Below are 21,792 nucleotides of genomic sequence, written 5' to 3'. Positions count from 1 at the left end.
CCATTGCAGAGTCAGACCGACAGGTTAACCAGGTCAGTCTGACTGCTGTATTGAGCACAGAATATTGGAGGAAGGAAAGCAGCAGGGACACCTGTTAGGAGGCTCTTGTCATTACACCCAGGCCCGGGCGGCAGCCTCAGAGGCCTGGGGTTTGAGGCAGAGCCCCCGGCCGGCCCCACCCTCTGTGGAGGGCACAGTCACTTGATTTACTGGTCTAGTCATCTCAATTATTTGTGTAATACTTATAACTACAGGATCTTGGAACAATACTTTTAATTAAAGAACTTAAATAAGGGCAATTAAACCTGGCAGGAGAGATGCTGCAGCACACAGAGAGCTTAATTGGAATGGAAACCAAATTAAATATGGAAACAGTGTTAAAAAAATTGAAAGCTGAATGTATAGAATTAAGAAGGCTAATAATAATTCCGAGAGCCCCCAGCCTAGTTCCTTCTTCTGGGCCTCTCTGGAGTAGAGACTAGAAGGGGCAGGAGAGGCCGTGTGAGCGGAAGCCAACAACATGGGAGAGCCCCTGGCTCTCCTGACCATCACCCTGTGTCAGCGGCTGAGCTGCCCTGGGCTTCAGTCTTCTCATTTGCATAAGGTGCTGGAGCTCTGGGACGCTACGGTTTGGTGTCCACATGGAGCACTGGCCATGTGCACTGTGGCATGTGGACCTGCCATGCATGAACCCCTGGGGCTGAGGCACTGAGGAGCTGACCCTAGATTACACAGCCATGCACTTCCTCTCTGCCTCAGTTTCCCCCGGTGTGTGTCTGTGGCAGCTGGGGTGGAACAGCTAGCACCAGACTAAGGAACCTGGCTCCTCCTGGAGATGCGGCTGGGTAGATGGATTAGACAAGTCCCCAGAGGGCGTGGGAAATCTCAGATCACTGGGCACCACTTCCTTATCCAGCAGATCTCCGATGAGGCTGAAAATGTGCCCCTTTAAATTTCCAGATGCTGCTGCTGGTGGTGGTGCCGGTCCAGGGACCACACTTCGGAGACCACGGACAGCCATCACGCTCTCTCCGGAAAGGGGTGGGCCTGGCTGGTCACTCGCACTCGCCTCCCTGAGGTGTAGTACCTGGAGCAACTGGACAGAGCTCAGGCTGGTCTCGGGTTTGCAATCAAGGTGTTCACGAGGTGTTGTGTGTGAACTGAATCCTCTATTGAGACTTCCCTGTTTATTTCTGAGCTCCTGTTCCACTCTCCTTTCTAATTAATTTTCCATGGGCAAGTGGCCTAGTGGGCTCAGGAGTTTCTAGGTTAAGTAGTTAATGATTAGTAATCAAATACTTCAAAGCATTGGTGGGGTGTTAGTGCTGGTTACAGAAACCTGAGATTAAGTCTTTTTGTAGAGGAAAGTGGTCTTTCTATATTATGAATATTCAACAGTCCCTTTATTCAGTAAGTACTTTGGTGTTTGTCCTCCTTCAAGGAGACTCACGTGTGCCTGAGTGAGATCTGCCTGGGATTTGCTGTGAAGGTCTTTTGGACGAAGATGGCCCAGTGGTAAGTAATGTCAAGTGCAAAAGCAAAGGTGAAGGGGGGTTGTGGAGACTGTGGGATGGCTGGTGTCCTGAGGCGGCGGGAATCCAGCCAGTTCACACACACCTGCGACTGGTTTGGCAGGGAGACCCGGCCCCGAACTCCCACTGCAGCCACCCACTGGCTTTCTGGAGGTGAGACGAAGGCACCACTGTCTGGTTGTGTAAAGCATGAACCCGTATTTGACAGGATTCCCAGATCTGATCTTGGACAAATTAGTCAATCTCTCTGTGCCTCAGTTTCCTCACCTGTAGAATGAGGATAATTCAAGTACTTAATAGCACCGTCAAGGGCCTAAGTAATATTTACAAAAGCAGTTACAATACCACCTGGCACATAGTAAGCATCATGTCGGTGTTTAATAAATACATTTCAGAGTCTCCCCCAGGTCTGAGCCATGGGGAGCTGAGCCATCACACCTCGTCCTGGCCCCTGACATCTGTGGGATGAGCAGGGGAAGTGCTAACTTCCACAAACTAAAAATAACTAAGAAAACAGTCAGGGCCTAAACAAAGCTTTGTCAGTCTCTTAAAACTGGGCAATTCCACACTTGCCGCTTCATATGACGTGGGAATGAAAAGCTGTTTTATTCCAAAGCCGTAATGAAATACCCGATTATAGTCTTTTCTTCTCAGCACAAAAGGTTCTCAAAGCTGGACTTCCTGGCGGCGCCTGGGGCTCAGATGGCAGTGGGGGGAAGTCAAGGACTCCTCCTCCTTGCGTGCTGGGAAGTTCTTTGGCACAATTAGTGGTGCTCCCTGGGAAATGTGCCTTGCAAATAGGTTCTGTTTTGAGTGGGTTACTCATCTTGCATCAAATTATCAAATGAGACACCACAAATCAGAGCCATTTGTCCCTGGACAGGCGGGCTTGGCTCAGCACTCAGCTCTCTTCCGGGTAGTCTCCTCATACTCTTGAAAACCTCTTCTCTCACGGGCATTAATACACATCTCTGTTATTATCCTGGACGTTCCTCACTTGGAAAATGCATGGATGCTGCATTGAGAACGAGGTGGGCACAGAACTGAGGTGTGGAGACAGCCTGCCCGTGGGAATGCTGATCTGTGTGCCCTTGGACTCCCTGATGGGCCTTGCCAATGTTTCCACCAAAGAACCCTGAGAGCCAAGGGGCGTGGGGGCACACCCCAGCACCTGAGGGCAGCACGAAATACAGTCTGAATAGCCTGACAATTCATCAAAGCCTCATGTTTTCAAAAATATTCAAACAAATTTCTATTCTACTCCATACCACACTCATTCTTGTTTTAGTATAAAACAGCTTCACCTCCGTCCTCCAGATCTGGAGTTATAGGAAGAAGTGCACGTTTATGCTGTAACTGAGTAACCACTTAGCACATGTCTGTGTACGCAGTTGGGATACACTGCCACCTAAAAGTGTTCTAGTAGGATCTAGGGCTTTTCCAACTAAGCAAGGTCTTTACAGAGTTGTTACATTGATAGGTCCTTGAAATACTGTAGTACTATTTTTATTTCCTTTTCAGCATGCATGCATACATGCAAGGAGAGTCAGCAAGGGCTGGGTTTCTTTCATCATTGGGTCTCCCACGAACCTAGCTCAAGGCCTGGCACAGGAGACCTTTAATTAATATTTGTGAATTTTTTAAAATAAAAAACTCCTTCATTTGGTCAACAGCACACTGGGTCTCTCTCTCCTCTGTCTCAGGCTTTCCGTTAGCGTCTGGAGATACTGAAAGTATAAGACAAAGTCCTGCCCTCCAGTCTATTGGTTGACGGAACAGAAGGGCATGGACTGAAACAACAAACAAATTCAAAAAGTGTGATAAAGAAGACCCTCATACAAGGAGCTCAGGTCATTTCCAAACTCATGGTGCCTTTTATTAAGGCAGGCCAGTGGGGCCTCTAGGACGAAAAAGCCCTTCTCAGGCTTGCTGTCTAACTTCAGTTTAGAATTACAGAATTTGGGGGATGGCAAGCTCTTAAAACCATATAGTCCAACTCCACTTAGGGCCAAAGCGCCGTACGTGGCCTGCTGAGTGGTGCCCTGAGCCACCTCTTCTCTGCACCACCAACCTCGTGTCTGGATGAGTCCGACATGAGAAAGCTGCTCTATACACTGTCCTCCATTCTCGCCTGCCTCAGCGCCACACAGGACAAGCCTGCTCTTTCTTGCATAGGGCAGCTCTTCTGATACTTGAAGGCAGAGCTCAGGTCCTCCTGATGTCTTTCTGGTCCCACAGTCCCCATGCCTTCAACATGAATTCAAATAGAGAGAGAGACTTTGAGGAAGTTGGACCTCAGAGGACAGATCATTTGCTTAACCATTCAGAGCCGTGATGGAAGTGGGGAGGGTGGCTGTCTCATTGCTCCTGAGAGGCAGCCCAATGCTTTGCTCGATCGGTGTATTGCTGCAAAGTTCTCCGTTATAAGGACCTGATATCTGCTTCATTCCTCTCCTAACACAGGCCCAGGGGTCACTGACTAAATGCCTCTTCAGGAACACTGCATCACCAAATCCTAGAGTCCTGCAAATCTCAGTATGTATTTTCCTCTCTGAAGACTGACAGTCCTATACTTCATGGATATGAATCTATAATCCCAGTAGGTAGTCAGTTTGGGAAATTCTTTAAACCTGGAGGAGCCACAAGCTAGAAAAAGCACGGAAAGCAACAACTACCACTTCTACTGTTAAGGACGTTTCATCACGTGTGGGGAGTGCTGGCTGTTTAGAGACAGATGCGCTGCTTGAGAGGGACCACTCTGGCTGCTCTTCAAACCCAGAGCCTGGGGTGGTCTTGGATTAGTAATCCCCCCGCACAATAACCTCCATTTAATTCCATCACTACTTCCAACCGGCCGCTGAAATGCTCCCAAAGTCTCCCCAACAGCAGCCTGGCTCCACGTCTCCGTGGCAAACACGTCACCCCCTCTCTCCCTAACTTGCTTCCCCTTCGGCAGCCTCTTTTCTTCCAATCCACCACACTCTGCTGCCAGAGGGACTAAGACCCCATTACAGCAATCCACTGCTTGAGAAGCTCCCCTAGCTCCTCCTTTTGCTTTTCAAGTGAAGCCCCTACTTCCTGGCGTGGCTTTCAACCACCACCATTATCTGCTCAAACTGACTCAAATCTCATCTCTCTTGTGCCCCACTGAAAATTCTAAATTCTACCTACGCCAACATTGGATTTCCATTCCGCAAGCGTGCACTGCTTTTTCTTGCCTTTGGCCAAGCTGAGCATCTACTCGGAAGGTTCTCCCTTCCCACACCTGGGAACTGTCCTACAACTTTCAAGATCCAGATCAAACAAGCCTCGAATGTTCCCGAGTTCCGCAGATGGAGCCCGTCGCTCTGGGCTTCCCGAACACTATACCCTTCTCGTGTTTGCTCTCATCATCCAGTTTTGCTGTGTGTTTACGTGCCCATGAGCTCCTCCAGGGAAGAGGGGCCGTGTCTGATTTGTATCTGCATCCCTCCTGCCCAACCCCCACGCTCCATAAATGCTTGATGAACGACTGAAGGAAAGAATGTTCATTATCGCAAAAGTGCTCATTGGAAGCCTGAACACCAGTGTTGCCAAGAGATGTTTTCGTCAAACATGGTTTCTCAGTGTCAGAATCTAACGCTGTCCCGATTCATCCTGAGGCATTGGAAATTCAGAAGAGCTTGCAAGGGTCAGAGAAAAGGCACTTTATTTGTTAAACAGAAAATCAGGGTATGAGATGGAACACGAAGATATGCAAATGCCTGTCTTCTTTGTAGGAGAACCTGGGAGAATCGCACTAGCTTCTTTGGAAATTAATTCAGCCTGAGAGTCTGTGGAGTTTAAATGCAGCCCTCAGGAGAGTAAATAATGCAGAATATGAAACTGGAAAGGAGATGTGAAATGCACTAGTAAAAGCTCCTTTCAGCCCAACTTCTGTACAGAACATTCTAGTTGGTAGAATCCCCAGGTAATTTGCAAAGATTAAAACCTGTTACAAGAAAATTAGCCCAAGCACATGACTCTAATCATTTACGAGGCTCCCAGCTTCCTCTGGCCTTGTCAACAGTAGCTCTTAACCAATGTGGGCTTAGGGACAGATTTCAGGTTGCTTGATACACATTGATCATTTTTGTATTAAACGAAAATTTCACATTTGTTAATTTTTAAAATATCAAGGAAGAGTGGCTGCTCTGGGTTTGCGAATAGGAATTTAAAAATATTATTTCCACACAGTTCTCTTGGTAGAAGGATCAAAGATGTGACTGCCAAAGCACTCTGGGAGTTTTCATTAGATGGATGCATACAGGTAAGTGGCTGAAGGCTGCCCAGGCCCCAGGGCTCCACGTGCCAACATGGCCTGCTTGGTTGGTCACTGTGTCCCTTCAAGCAGGTATCATGTGCCTGTTCAAGGTCATGTGTTGAGATGAGGGAAGGAAGGAGCTGGGTTTGGGGGTGTCGTTGCTGCGAGAACACCCATTTTAGTGCAATCAGGGATGGAGAGAAGAGATAAGGGCCAATTAGGGGCACCAAAGCATTGAGGTGTGCACAGGAGATGGAGCCGAGTCCCCCCAACCCACGACCTCGTGTGGGGCACGTGTGGGGCGGCTGTCTGTCTCTGACTGCTGGAAAGGAGGCAGACGGGCCTGCCTGTGGGCCTAGGACACTGAAACAGCCCAGCTTCAGATTCAGCCAGCCTGTTGGAACTCTGGCTCTATCGCCCTGGGGCCATGATTTAATCTCATTTTTGTCATCTTTGAGATGGAGCTGTTATGCTTATTAACGTCAGACTGCACAAGGTCGGACACAGAGAGGCCGAGCCTCCACAGACAGAGGGAGCTCTGTTTCCCTGGTGATTCCGGAGCTCCTTGGAGGAGCAAGGCGTCTGAAGGGGCCAGGGAGCTTACTTGAGTCCAAGAACACTCATATCCGGGTGACACGAAGTCCCCAGAGTGACAGGTACGTGGCTGGGCCATGACCTCCAGGAGCTATTCCAGGACAGCCCTGGTCCTCACCCCTTCCTCCTCTCCCCGTAAGCTGAAACGGACTTCCCTTCACAAAATGGCTCCAAGACACTAACCTGTGTGGAAACTTCGTCCCCTACAGTGACCCCTACTGAGAGGAAGACAGAGGGGGTCACAGACCAGAGACCACCCAGCACTGTCTGTACCTGGGAGACTGGGGGCTTTGTCCTGAGAAGGGGCTTGTGCAGAAGAAATGTGGGGGCCTAAAAGTCAGACAGACCCAGGTTTAAATCCCAGCCCTGCCCCTTACTGTGTAACTCTGTGCAGGTGACTCCCCTTTCTGAGCCCGTTTCCTTATATCTAAAAATTAAATAAAATGGTGAAACAACCATGACAATAACAAAAATAATAACCTCCTTCGGAGCCAGTATTAGGAGTCAATCAGCTAATGTATGTGAAAACCCCGGCGCATAGTAAGTGCTCATTAAATCCCGAGCATTGGCCTGGAGTCCCAACCTCCCTATTGCCACAGCGTCCCTCTCCTCCCACACCCTCCCTGGCCCCGGGGCCACTCTCCCCATGTTCCATGCTCTTCCTGGGGGCTCTGTTACCTGAGAGAACTGCCAGTGCAGCTTCATTCTCTTGGCTTTGGCATAACTGCACTCGATGAGCCGCGGCCGACTGTTGACGTCCACCAGGCACCGGTTGTCGTCGTCGTCGACAGTGGGGCTCAGGACGCCCACGTGGATCTGCTGGCTGCTCGTGTAGTATACATTCTGGGGGTGGGGGGAGAATGGGTTTAATGCTGAGATGGAGGGTAAGTGGGCTTCTGCCGAAGCACGGGGCAGAGATCATCATTCCGTGGCTTTCACAAATTTCTTACTGCAGTGGACAGGAAGAACCCCTTTATGTTATGATCCAGGACTGCCTATGGCCACAGGTACAACTGAAACAAATCTTTCAAGAAATGAAACTTAGCTTTCCTATATGCAACACACTATATTTCTATTCTAGTTTTTCATTGAAAAACATTGGTCGAAACCTTTTAAATTGATTTCACCACCCACAGTTTAAAGAAATACTTCTTGAATCCATTATTTACAGGCTTGCTGACTGCCTCCCTCCGTAAATACTTAGTGCAAGACACTGAATGTGGTCAGTAGCCAAAGAGCAAAAGACCCGGGCCACGCCTTCAGGGTGTTCAGAGTCCTGTGGGATGGCAGATGCCCGTGTGTAACAGGTAACTTCCATCCACACTAAGACTGGGGGGGGGGGGCGGGCAAACTGTTTCTTAAAGGGCCAGAGAGCAAATATTCTTGGCTTTGCGGGTGTGTTGGGAGCTCCCCAAGACCACCGCCAGGTGTGATGCTTCGCTAGGACTCACAGGACTCAGCATATAGTCAGCATATAGTTGTAATCATCGATGTGATTTATTACAGGAAAAGGATACAAATCAAATCAGCAAAGGGAAAAGGCTCATGGGACAAAGGCTGGGGAAACAAGCGTCCAAGTGTCCTCTCCCAGTGACTGCAGGGGATGGCCCAGATTCCCCCAGCAAAGAGCTGAGACAGCCTGTGTGAAGTGCTGTCTACCAGGGAAGTGTGTTAGAGAACGAGCACCCAGGGTTTGTACCGGGAGCCTGTCACGTAGGGTCTCTGCCTGGCATGCACCAACATTCCAGATTTCCAGAAGGAAAGCAGGTTTCAGCATAAACCATACTGTTTATAGCACAGTGAGCCGCTCTTATCAGTGTGGGAGCGGTGGGAACACTCCTGAAATCCAAGTTCCCAGACACCAGTCCAGGGCCAACACTGTAAGCAAGGCTTTCAAAGGAGAGCAGTCACTGCTGTGTTAGCTGCTCTTGCACAGAGGGCCATGCAGTTGCTATCAACCCAAATCTGCTGCTGGAGCATGAACACAGCCATAGACAATACATAAATGAATGGCTGTGTTCCAGCCATGCTTTATCTACAAAACCAGAGGCTGTCCCGTGGGCTGGAGTTTGCTGGCCCTGGTGTAGGGAAAAGCCACACGACCCTAGGCCTTCAGAGTTTTCGATCCCAACGAGGGCTCCGAGTGGGCAGTCACAGGCTCCTGGGAGCTCTCTTCTTCACATTCCTATAGAAATTAACCCCCCCGCACCCGCATGATGAGACCTCTGGGCAAATCGAGATACCACATTTCTTTGCTATAGGTTAGAATTCAAGCAGGCCTCTCATTGTCTTGATCTATTCAAAAATTCTTATTGGTGAACATTTTTGCTTCATTCCAAATGGCAAAGTGAAGTATTTCTTTAGGAAAAGAAGGGGTTGACAAGGACTTTTACAACATGGGTGCAGGGCGCCAGAGGGGCCGTGGGTGAGAAGGGCAGTGCAAGCCAGGCGTGTAAGCGAGGGGTGGTGCTTCAGAGACATGTCCTCCCTGACATTCGGAAGTCCAGGGAGGAGGTGGAGACACAGGCAGGGTCACGTCAGACCTAGCAAGAGACTCAGGCCAGGCTATCAGTCAAAACCTCAGCAGGGAACAGACGGTACACTCAATATAAGGGAATCGGCCGAGGGTGTAATAAAGACACAATTCTCAGTGGCGTGGGTGGGGTGTAAGGGCAAGGGCATCCCTGAGGAGAGTACCAGGGAGCTGTTACCACTCCGAGGCCAAAGGGATGAGAGGAGAAGCAGTTACCAGAACCTGTACGAGAGAAGTTATGTAGAGAAGGTTGGCTTGTGAGAAGATCCAAGGAGGACGGGTGGGGGGTAACGGTGAGAGGTGGTGAATAAATACCCTGACTCCCCCCACCCCACCCCACCCCACCCTGTTCTTCTACTGGGTCGGCCCACGGGGGATCACAACTGGAAGCCAGAGAACCTGGGAGCCCACTGAAGCATTCCATAGAGTCAGCCTCGCAGGACGAAAGGAAGAGGATAAAGAGTGCGTCTGGCGGGACAGGCGGAACACTCATTACAGCGAGGCGCTGCTCTCTAAGGTTATCTTACAAGTTATCAGGTTTGGCGAATCCCTGAAAATAGACGTGAAAACGACTAAAGGTTGCTGACCTTCCCAGAACAGAGGTGAGGATCATAGCGACCAAAGTTCTCAGCAGAGGCCGAGGGTAGAGTGCCCGGCTTCAGTGTGGAAATGGGCCGGGGGGGCCTATTCAACACCTAAATCGGTAAGAAGTGGGCTTCTCATCAGAATCCCGAGAGCGTCCGTTGTGTGGCCTGGATTTCCGGTTGACCACCAAGGGAAGCTGATGACCTGCTGTAGCTTCCAGCTTAGTGGAACTGGGGAATTTGATGACTGGTAAGTTTAGGAAATTAAATAGATGTGGTTAGGTATCTCAGCCATCCATTGGTCCATCCGTCCAACAACAAATAACCTCTAAGTTGGGTTCTGAGGATACAGAGATGAGAAAGCCATGGTTCCTGTCCTGAAGGAACCGACAGCCAAGTTGCAGAAACCAACGTGTTCAGGAAGTAATGGCCCTAATCACACTAATATAAGAATTGTCTCTGCTTCTTTCACTCGCCTACCCCGACTCTTTCTCCTCTGAAAAACAGAAATGAAACTTCAGCACCTCCAGAAAGCCTTCCCTGAATGTGCAAACATGTGGAGCCTCAGCCTGCCACCTGGGCTTCCTCCCAAAGGTGCACAGCTGTTCCTGCCTTGACCACGCTCTTTCCTCAAGACAGAGTGTAGCTCTTAATCACCTTGTGTGCCGGCACCCAGATTTCCCGAGGCTCAGGAGTGGGGGTGTAAGATAGGGACAGTCAGGGAGCCAGCCACTACCACCCCTTCCTTCATCCCTGTCCTCAAGGCCTGGCTCTTGTCTCCAGGGCAGGCTCCACAGACACAAGTGGCCACCCAGGTAATAGCTGAAATCAGTTTTATCCATTCAGCTGCTCTGAAGTGCTTGGGGGAGATGCATGAGCGATATGTGCACTTAGTACCTGGTATAGCTGTCATCAGAGCTGTTTATTGCTCCAGAGTCTGGGAAAATCATAATAGGAACAGACAGTTGTTTGTTATTTAAAGAGCCAACAACAAAGTACACCGTGAGTGGTGTAAACACAAAACTGGTAGATCACAGGGAGATTCAGCAAAGAGGACTGTCGCGAGGCATCGCTTGGACACCTCAGAAGCCCAGCCAGTAGTGGATGGCATCGACAGATGGCCTGAACACAAAAGAGGGGAAACTGTTCCATGCAAGATGCCCCACTTTAGTGCCTGAGGCCCAGCAAGCACAGCGATGCTTTCTGAGCAAAGCGGAGCCTGGAAGGTTCAAGGAAGAAACAATTTAGAACTGTGGTTCTCAGTGGGGGGTGGGGGAGGACAGTTTCGCCAATCAGGGAAGACTTGACAGTGACTGGAGACATTTTGGGTTGTCAGGTGGAGGCAGGGGACAGGCTGCTACTGTACCTGGGGTAGAGGTCAGGGACGCTGCTGGACGTCCTCTAGTGCACAGGACAGCCCCTCACAGCAGAGAATTACTGTCAGCAGTGCTGAGGCTGAGAACCTCTGCCTTAGACTGCTAATAATAAAAGCTGAAATCGTTTTAGCTCTCACGATGTGCCAGGCGTGGAATGATTTACATGCTTTATCCCACTGAGTCCTAAGAATCATTCTACGGCACAGGTGTTACTATTACCCCACCTTGTAGGCGAGGAGACTGAGGCACAGAGAAGTTAAGTTACTCGCCCAGAGTTGTGTAGTTCGGAGAATAATAGCTGAGATTCACACTGAGGCAGAGTGACTCTAGAGCCACACCTGTGACCTCTCACCTCACTCATCTACTCCCCTCAGGTAATTCTAGGTCCAGGGGCCAGGCTGGACGGGGAGAGGCCAGAGCCTGGGTTGGAAGCTTCCACTGTTATTCCTTTGAGCCCTGAGGGGGCCTGGGCTAAGGGGGCGGCAGAGGGCTGGCGGGAGCTGAAAGGGCCGGAACAGCAGATGGCACAAAGTACAAAGACAGAAACGTCCCTCCTGTAACTCACTCAGAGGCGGAGGGCGAGCTGTCCTGTCTGTGGATAGTTGACAAACCCCCGGGGTGTAGAAATGGCACCCTGACAACACAGCTCCTCCTCAACTGCAAAGGACTGATTCAGCTCTTTCCCCACAGAGCCATGCAGCTCGGCAGGGCCACAAAGCCCAGCTTGGGCTCGTTCCGGTGCTTGCAAGAGAAAGAGAAAAATCACGGGCAAGGTGAAAGAACAACCACATCCGACTGTGGGTCTCACACCAGGGGTATTTGCCTCTCCCTCAGGCTGGGGGCGGAGTAGTGACTAATAGGTAAGCTGGACAGCGAGCAGGGGGCCCACAGCACCGCTGGGTACACACTCCTGCTCTCAGGGCCACAGAGCCCAGGCCAGGCAAAGACCCCAGGGCCAGAGGTTCCCCTTGCTCTGTCACTTCATAGCCCCAACAAGCAAAGGCCCTGCAGGACACAGGTGTCCTCAAAATCCCTTCCTTTCCTGGAAGGCATGGAGGTGGGCCCTGCCTCTCTCAGAGGCAGAACGGCCTTCCAGAAGATCCACCTTCCACCCTTCCACATGAATCAAACTTCACCTCACTGACAGAAACTGCTATTGGGGGTGAAACTGCCTCAGGAAGGGAAGGAGGAGAGGAAAACAAACCTATTTTTGTATGTTTGTAACCAGGCCCTCTACCAGGTACTTTCCGTATGTGGTCACCTTCCAGGTTGAAGGAGAGAAAACTGAGGCTAAGAAGGTTTAAAAAAGTCTCGCCAGGGTGCGCAGGTGAGCAGCTGTCCTCTCCTCTCCCTGCCCAGGGGAGGTTCCGGGGAAGGCTGAGCTCTTGGCAGTTCGGGGCCTGCATTCCACTCCCTAGGCCAAGCAACCCCGACGGCCTTCTCCAGCCGGGCGGGAGCTCTGGCACCACCTCCAAGCCACCCAAACCAGCTCAGGCTGGCTCAGGGACAGGAGATCAGCTCTTGAGAACTGTCCTGAACTCATCCCTCGGAGCCAGCAGTGGAACTACCAGAGCCATTTCCACGGAATTGTTCACACCAAGCTCTGGGAGCTCCAAGAAGGGGTTCAGGGGCCCCGAGGGGAGGCAGGTCTGGGAGGATGGGGCCTGGCAGGAGGGTCCTGGGGCCTCTCCCAGCCCATCAAGGAAGATCTGTTGTCTTTCTGGTATTTGGCTTTCGTGTGACATTTTGTTTGAACAAAAGGTTATGAAGAATTTACAAACAAGTGTGAAAACCACTGCCCTACAACAAGGCATTCGTCCAGGAGGGGGATGTTAAGGCCTAGTCAGCCTTCATTAGCTTACGGTCCATCAACCGGAATTTGTGAGCACTCGGAGGGGTAGCTCTAACTTCCTGTCTCCAACCTCCACTCCCTGGCATTCTTCACTAGGACCAATTTACATAGTTTCCAGTCATTCTATCCAGACTTCCATAACCACTTCACGGTATCTTAGACTCTATGGAAATTCTGGAGCTGTCCCCAAGCTGAGCAGAGACTGAGATGAAGGACTCATGGGGCAGGCAGAGGGAGGCAAACGAGGAACCGAATGAGGAACAAAGTGAGATTGGTTCAACTACCTGATAATAGAAACTTTTCAAGGTACAACTAAGGCACCAATTCTCCTCCAAACAGTGGGCATGTGGATTTTGAGCAACTTTGTTTCTTCCATTAAGTGATGTTTCCTTGGCAACACTACCGACCTATCGACCTATCAGTGGGGGCCCTTGAAAAGTGAGGCATCTTAGAGACATTTAGAGACGCTCTGTAGAGCATGGGGCAGCAGCGGGGTGGTCTTTGGCTGAAACACTCCTCAGCCTGGCAAGTGGTAAGGGAGCGGAAAGGGGGAGAGTCACAGCGGGACACTCTTTACACAAGGTTGTAGAACCGACCACAGGGGAGAAACAACTCTACTTGCTGGGGGCTTTCACGGGAAAAGTGACCCAAGGTGGGCCAGAATCCTTGTGGTCATTTCTCTGGATACTCAGAAGGCATGTGTATTCTAGAGGATTGTTACAGCCCAACAAAGCATCAAGAGCCCAGGTCTCTGCAGAAGTGAGGGGGCCACACCAGGGAATGACACAGTCTAGGAGTTGGAAATCACACACAATGAGGTGATTACAAAGTGTCGAAATGGGGTCACTGGCAAAGATCATTGAAGGGAGAGGCAACCTGTGGGCTGGACCATTGCACTGGAGCGGGCTTTCTGGAGAAGGGGATGTGCGCTGGCCTTGGAAAAGAAGAAAGATCAGCAAAGAAATATCAGCAAGCAAATGAAATGGGGAAGTACAGAGGTATCAAAAGGACACAGTCCTAAAAGCAGTCAGGCTAGGGCAGTGATCTCCATCTTGGCTGTACATCAGAATCATCTGGAAAGCCTTAAAAACCGTAAATCACAATCTTATGGGGCGGGGCTTAGACATGGGCATTTATTCCAGGTGGTGCCAATGTGCAGCCAATGTTGAAAACTAGCTGGAAATGTACAGACAGCACCTACCACCTCCTGGATTCCAAGCCTCCCTCTCATTGTGGGAGCACCTGGATCCCTAGTGTAGGGACATTGTTTTCATGAGGCCAACAGGTTGGGAAGCACCACTGTTCATAACAGTAGCTCTCAAAATGTGGTCCTAGCATCGTCTGGGAACTTGTTAGAAATGAACATTTTCGCACCCACCTCACACCTACTGAATCAGAAACTCTGAGAATAGGGTCCAAAAACCTGTGTTTTAACAAGCCCTCCAGGTAAGTCTGATGGAGATGAGTATCTGAGAGCCACTGGTCTAGGAGATAGGTGGCCTGCTGGGATAGAGAGAACCTGGGCTTCTAAGTCAGCGGGGTCTCCACCCTCATTCCTGGCTGACAAGCCACCTTGAGCCTCAGTTTCCTGACCTGTAAAATGCAGTTGTGAGGACTGAAATATGGATAGCTTCTAGTCTGGCCACAGGAACCACAGGGCAAGAAAGCAGGCAGGGACAGAGGTGTCCTTAGGAGGACAGGAGAAGACCCAGGAGGGAGGGGACTGCTGGTCCAGCTGCTCTGTCTCAGTTGCCCTCATCTCTGTGGCCCGGCCCCACGTCAGCCTGGCCAGGAGGCCTGTGGGTAAGGACTCATGGAAACAGCAGGCAGGGTCCTGCAGGGGTGGGGGCGAGAAGGAGCAGAGCCTTGCTTTATTAAATTTCAATGTAAAGTGGTGGCTGTGACATCCATCATATGTGCTAGAAATGGGTTCTCTGTCCTCTTTACCAAGAATGAGCTACTACTGGCCCCTCTGCAGACAGGGAGGGCTGCTTTAAGGATTCAGTTACTGGTCATTAACCCCTCGACACAGAGGTTTGTTACCACGCTGAGGGCTGCAGGACACTGAGGCTAAATCAGGAAGGAAGGGGAGTCATTTCCAAAACGATCTGATGTTCACTAATCATTGAACCAGGTAGACAGAGGGAACGGACCCGTTGGTAACATGCTGCTTGCTGTAACCGCGAAGGAGCAGAATTGTGGAGAGCAAGGTCCCTAGCTCAGAGCTCCCCCTTGTGAGCCTGTTCCCTAGTGGAGGGGGAACAGAGGAGACTAAGCACATACACCCCCCAGGTTTGGGGGAAGAGGTTTACAACTGACACTGAGGCCAGGGTCGGTGTTGGTCCTGTTTAATTCGGCAAACACTTCTTTGTGCTCTGTAGGTGCAGACAGGAGCTGGGCATTGGGGTGCAGAAAGGAGCCAGACATGCCCTCCCTCAGGAAGCTCGCAGCCTGGTGGACAGACAGCCATGCTGAAGGGTGAAGGGCACAGCCTCATGGCCAAGCTTAGAGCAGACTATGGGGGAATGGGAGGACGGTGGGGGGCGGGGAGGAGATAAGGCTGGACAAGTCACTTGGGGGCGGAAGCGTTTGGACAGCACCCTCGTGGCAGCAGGGAGTTGTGACTCACATCAACTGTCCTCCCGCTTATTAGCACATCTGAGGGATTCTCAAAGTCTTTTGAGTCAAAAACATTCCAGGGGCTTGGAAAGCGAGCTTGGCCTAGAGGTGACGCAGGCCACTTGTGCATGCCTGTCTGGGAGAGTTCAGTTGTGGGCCTGCAGGGTGGCAGGAAGAAAGCAGAGCTTTGGACCAAGGAGCTGTCTTTGAAGAGAACACTGCATAGAGAAGGCTAAGGTGTGCCTGATTTCTGCCTCTCACTGTGCACCTGAAACCGGCAGCCTGGGAAGCAGCGGCTCAACACTCTCGCTGGGCTAGGAAGTTTGACTGACATTCATAGCTGTGTGTCTGTGTGCTTCCTTGTTTCATGTCAGGCCTTGTGCCCACAGCACAGGTGTCAGCCATCTTCCTGTCACTGACTGCGGGGTTGTTTGCAGCCATACCAGCCGGATCAGCAACCCTAATCCCCCACCTTGCTATGTCTTCTCTTCCTGTGTCATTCTGAGCCCCTGGTGTACCCTGGGCCCAGTGTTTCATTGCGAGCTCCTCTGCCCCAGGAGAGAGCCAGGTGACAGGGGTCACGCTGGGCTTCCTGCATGGAAACTCAGGGTTGAGCAGGAGTGAATTACCAGTGAGGGATCAGAGACAAACCAGAAAAGATGGCTGAAGGATTCTTGATGCTTAAGAGTTTTATTTGCTTTCTTGTAACGGCCTCTTGTCTCACCCTGGCCCATAAGGAGAGGCATGATCCACAGGCTGGCTCAGGCACTAGTTCCAGGATGATCACATGACCCTGTCTGAGCCAATGAAAGTCCTTCCTGGGATTTTCTGTTTGTGGGATCAAGCTGGAAGGCTCTAAGCCCAGAGCTACCTGCTGCCTTCTTCCTAAGGTAAATCAGGGAAGCCCCTATCCCCTTAACTATAGGAGAAGGTAAGGTTCCACACGAAGGGAAGCAGAGTCAAAAGGGCCTGGGGGGTGGGGAAGTGGGAGAGGGAGAGGGAGAGGGAGAGGGAGAGGGAGTGGGAGAGGGAGGGAGGGAGAGGGAGGGAGAGAGAGAGAGAGAGAGAGAGAGAGAGAGAGAGAGAGAGAGAGAGAGAGAGAGAGAGAAAGTTAGGCAAGCTACATTCAAGCCCTGGATACAGCCCTGCCTGAACTGAGAGCTAGACATGGGCTTGTCATTTACATGGGATGGTAAAATTTCGTTTGCATTTAAGGTGGCTTGAGTTGGGATTTTGTCACTTGCAACGAAGAGTCTTGACTAATACAAAACATACAGGACACGTTTCCAGAACACTAAAGAGGAGGAGGCAAAGGTTCATTAAGTCATGGAGCCCCAGGGACCCTTAGCCACAGGTGAAGGTAGATGTCATGTGTGTATACACATGATTACAATAAAGCAAATCACTGAATAATAAAGTATTGAAGTTTGTAAATGCCTGACTTTTTCTTTTACAAGATAAGGAAATATCTCCCTCATTTGCAGGCCAATATGCTTTCTTCAGTGGGTGACAAGCTAGTGAGCCTGGGGATTCACACAGGAAGCCCTTGGGCTGAGCACGTGAGCATTACCCAGAATTTGGGTACACGTGGAGAAGCTGAAAGCTGCAGAGGAAGCTTGAGTTATGGGGACGTAAGATTGGCATGGTCCAGGATCAGACAAAGAGCAGGGGCCCTGGAATGGGGTTGCGGCTGACCCCTCCTGCTCTGTAGCCTCCTGTGTCTGTCTCCAGGGAGCAGTGCTCACCAACTGCCCCAGCCTGGGCCTTAGCCCTCATCCAGGTTCTACCTCTGTGGCTGCCCCTCCCGTTCCTCCTGCTCTCTTCCTGCACCCGAGACCAGCCTGGCTGCCTGACACAGGTGCCTGCCTGGCTTGGTCTCTCCAGCAGTGTGCTGTGACACAGGCAGAAGCTGCAAATGAAGGCCACGTCAGGCAGAAACACGCTGCCAAGGGACAGGCCACAGAGGAGGCCCACGCACTGGAGATGGGCAGGCGAGTGGGTCAGGCCCCAGCGGCCGAACCACTGGGCTTGTCCTGGGGAAGAAGGATGTGCACAGATGTGTGCTGCTGTCAGAACAGGATGAGAGGCTGCAGAGCCAGGGATTAGGGCAGGCAGCTGCGAAGGGCCAGCAGGAGGTGTCACTGCACTTGGCCTTCAAGGTCTAACAGGGACCCATCTCTGAGAACGGCCCAAGAGTCTGGATTCTGTGACTCTACCTGCCCATTGGTAAGAGTGGAGCTGTGAAGGCTCTTTCCTCACAGTGATTTAAAACATGAAACACAGAAACGAGGCAGCCCTGGAGCGAGAACATGTTTAGCTGAAGAAAATCCATGAACTTTAACCGCTGAGGCTGCCAGGGCTGCCCCCATTCCTGTCTTCCCCAGTCAACCCTCCTTTTGAGTCTATAAAATGAATCACCCAGGTTTTCTCTAATAGCACCCACTCTTTGTTTTTAGCTTGAGCTACCCAAATTGTTGTTGATAATAACTCCCTTCCCTGAAATGAACAAATACAGTTTGCTCATTCAGCAGGAAGTTCTCTATATTCAAGAAACCTCAAACATCTGCCATCTGGCTGCCGAGTCCCATTCGGGCCCCTATTTTGGAAGGTACTGCTCAAAGCCCTTTATAGCTGCGTCTGCTTGTCTGCCACAAGCTGTGTCTACTCACTGACAAACAGCTAAGATGGAGCATATCAAGTGCACTGAGGAAAACGTGCCCTGACATTACTCTTTTCCAAAACACAGCAGCCTGCCAACTCTGCACCAGCTTGTGCCAGTCCATGCAGGCTCTTTACCTGCCCTCTCAGGTTAATTTGCTGCCCCATCCTATGAGGCCCCTTCTCGGTTCCCCTCCTGACTGAGCTATCACACGTCCCTCATCATTAGTGTCTGACTTGGCCACGTGTCTTTAACCAATGAAATGTGAGTGGGGAAGAACTGTGTCCTTTCTAATCAGAAGCTTTAAGAGCAATCATGTGATCCACACGTCCCATTATACTTTCTGCCATTGGACCGGCAGTGTCTCAGACGGGGGTTGCTCCTTTGGCCCCAGAAAAAGGTGAGATGATACAATGGTGACGCTGCACCATAATGGTGATGAAGCACGAGCAAGAAATAAGCATTTCTTGTTTCAAGCAACTGTGGTTTGGGGAATCATCGGCCCAAGCTAAATGATAAAGAAATCGATACTGGATGAGGGGTGGTGCCAAATCTTAAAATATGGGACACTGACTTTGGGCCAGAAAGTGAGCAATGAGGAACCATCTCTGGAGGCTGGAACGGCGGTCACCTCTTTAATGCAGTGGCGAAACATTTGGCTAAACTGCTGCCTGCAGTAACTTGTTAGACTGATAACATGGCAATGAGCTGGTGCTTTAGATGAAGAGTGTCCTTTGTTACTATGGGCTGCTTTTGACAAGGCACTGCAAAGGGAAGATAAGGTGGGAAAAGCATGACCGAGGAATGTTTGCTATGATAAGCCACTTGGAATTTGAGGTCACCTGTTACTGGAGCATAATGGAGCCTGAACTGACTGACACACCTTTTTGCTATGCTCCCTCACCAAATAATCACACAAAAATAGAATCACAAAATATGAGGCAGGCCCTTAAGGAAAAGCACAGGGGACTTGGAAAATATATGCCAAGGGGACTTGATGTAGGTAGAGGGAAGAAGGTTGATTCAAGAAAGACTGACTCTGGATCTAAACTGTCTAATTTAAGTCCCCGCTCTCATTGTCCGTTTGCTGTGTGACTGTAGACAATTTACTTGGGCCATTCATGCTCACTTTACTCTTCTGTAGAAGCAGAAGGAGGTAATAGCAGCACCCATGGTAGGGGAGTTGTCGGGGAATTACATGGACTTGTGCTGCTCGTGTTAGCCAGTAGCAATGCGCTTTTAACAGTGGCTACTCCACTATAGGTTCCAAGTCCCCCGAGGGCAGGGGACCATGCCTGTCTTGTTCACTGTCGTATCTCTACTATGGAACCCACTGTTTGACACATAACATACACTCAAAACATATCGCTTCATTAAATGAATGTGTTAACACACTATTCCAGAGACACTGGACTTCCATCCAATGTCTCAGAAATCCATCCAGGCGACCTCCCTGTTACCTGTTTCATGTCTCTGACTCTAAGACTCTAAGCTTCTTTTTGCCCAGGTTCGGACCTGCATCTTTGACACCACCCTCTATAGAACTCTGTGGGTTCACAGCTTAGATAGAACATGATCCTCTCTGCAGGACAAGGTTCTTAATGCTTACCCCAGGCCTAACCCTTACCTCGCCCCAAGAGCAATGAGGGGCTCAGTCTTTTGTTGGCACAGCACAGCTATTCTCCTGCACTGAAGAAAGAAGAGCTTAAAATGTTCCCAGCGAAGGGTGTGTGTGTGTGTGTGTGTGTGTGTGTGTGTGTGTGTGTAACGGATTTTAACATATGGTCAATGGGGATGTGGACTCACCAGCAATGTCGGTGATCAGAAAGATGGAGGAAAGAGCATGGTAATAAAACCTGCAGGTTAAGATCCAGCAGGGATAAGTTAGCCCAGAAAAATGGACTTCATGTGGATGACACTGGGGCCTGGTTTTAATTTGTAAATATAAATCTCTATTTTGCTTGTTCCAAAACCATCTCCATCTCCATCTTCCTCTTCCCTAGGAAAGATATAACCTGCTTTACTGGGAGAAAAAAGGTCCAGCTCATGTCTTTACTGGATGTTACAGACCTCACATAACAACGCCAGATGGATTGCACTATGACGGAGAAAGTGTTAGAAAACTAAGGTCATTCTTTTTAGCGGTTCCTTTTCTTGCCATACCACAGATAGGTGCTCAATAAATATTTCTGATGGAAAACAATGAATGAGTGAATACATGAAATAATACAAAGTAAACACAACAGGTATTACGATACGTTATAAAAATGGCCACAGATTCCCCCATCCTTTCATGCTAATCACTTTGCGATGTACCTTTGCAGCAACTCTTTCAAAGATGGAGTCTATTTCTCTGTCCTTCGTCAGGGCTTGGCCATATGACTTACTTTGGCCAGTGACACAATTTCCATAGCAAAGTGACACAAGCAGAGACCCAAAAAGCACTTGTGCAGTAGCACTTGCCCTTTCTTGCTGCTCTTAGACACCCCGGTCTCCATCATCATGGGAAGCAGCCTGGGCTAGCCTGTTGGATGATGAAACACACAATGGCCCAGCAGCTCTCTCGCTCCAGCTAGCAGTCAGCCAAGCTCCAGAAGCCAACACCACCAGCTTGCTAGCAGTTGGCTACAGACACCTGGATGAGACTAGCAGAAGAAAGGGGCAGTCCAGCCCCGCCCAAATTGCCAACCCTCAGAATATGGAGCTGAAAAAATGGATGTGTCATAAGCCACTAAATATTGGGATAGTTTGGTATGTAGCAAAAGTGCACTGATACAGGTGGCTCATTTCACAGGTGTGTTTGTAAAGTATATGGCACAGAGTGTAGGTGCTCAGCAAATCACTGCTCCTTTCTTTCCATCCTGATGGAAGAAAATAAAATAAATAATTATAATAATGATAATATTTCCCATTTAATAAGCTCTTACTAAATGTCAGGGACGCTCAGTGTTTTATAAATACACTTATTTAATCCTCAAAATAACCCTGGATAAGTGGGGTAATATCACCTCCACTTTTAGGTGAAAAAACCGAATTATATAGAGGTGAACGAATGGATGGCAAGTGGCAGGGCTGGTAACTGAACTCAGGTCACCTGGCTCCGAAAGCCCCGTTCTCAACCACTACAGTACTCTGCTTCTTACTAAAGAAAGAAAAGAAGGTTCAATTCCATCCCTTCTACCTGCACCCCAACTCCTGAAGCTCTCTTCTCGTTGTGCTTTTACTCCATACATGTGCTTCCTTTCAGGTCCAGGTGCAGCTCCTCCTCCGGGAAGACTTTCCTGACCACTCAAGGTCACCATGACCAAGCCTTCTTTTCTCCTTGACAGCTGGACTCTAATCCTTTCCTCTAACAGAGCGGAGTCTTCACAAAGCCCTGCTGATCCTGGACTGAACGCAGTGTGACGTGATGGGGACATGGTTCAGTCACTATGACAAAGCAAGCTTTGGAAGTGGTTGCTTTGTCCTGAGCACAAAAGCTGGGAACCAAGGGTGACTGCAGTGGCCGCGGCACAAAGAGATGTGGTTCCCCCAACCTGATTCTGCCACCCCTTCTCTCCCATCCTCCCATGGGGCCTAAATGTACAGATAACATTGAATTTTTGACGTCTTTATGGAGCTTTCTCATCCTCTCTAAACTCCCGATATGCTCTGTTCTTTCCCTGGTTGACCTTCCCTTGTTTGCCCTCCCTCCTAAGCCTTCCCTTGAGTCTCTGAAACCGCCTATCAAACTCCCAGTATCTTTCAAGGAGAGTCCTTTC

At 50.0% G+C, this 21,792-nt stretch overlaps 1 protein-coding gene across 2 annotated transcripts in view; it reads right to left on the bottom strand.

The window, feature by feature from the left end:
• GALNT18 (polypeptide N-acetylgalactosaminyltransferase 18) overlaps positions 1 to 21,792 on the bottom strand; it is a 322,119-nt gene that overhangs the window by 6,361 nt on the left and 293,966 nt on the right. For both annotated transcript variants that reach the window (XM_033120405.1, XM_033120406.1), the window contains one exon: positions 7,087 to 7,251. In XM_033120405.1, coding sequence (XP_032976296.1) covers positions 7,087 to 7,251 — 165 coding nt within the window. The remainder of the gene's footprint in view (positions 1 to 7,086; positions 7,252 to 21,792) is intronic.

Source organism: Rhinolophus ferrumequinum, chromosome 11 (assembly GCF_004115265.2).
Source record: "Rhinolophus ferrumequinum isolate MPI-CBG mRhiFer1 chromosome 11, mRhiFer1_v1.p, whole genome shotgun sequence".
Lineage (NCBI taxonomy): Eukaryota > Metazoa > Chordata > Mammalia > Chiroptera > Rhinolophidae > Rhinolophus > Rhinolophus ferrumequinum.
Note: the sequence above shows the minus strand (reverse complement) of the source record. Positions and strands in the feature narration are given on the sequence as shown.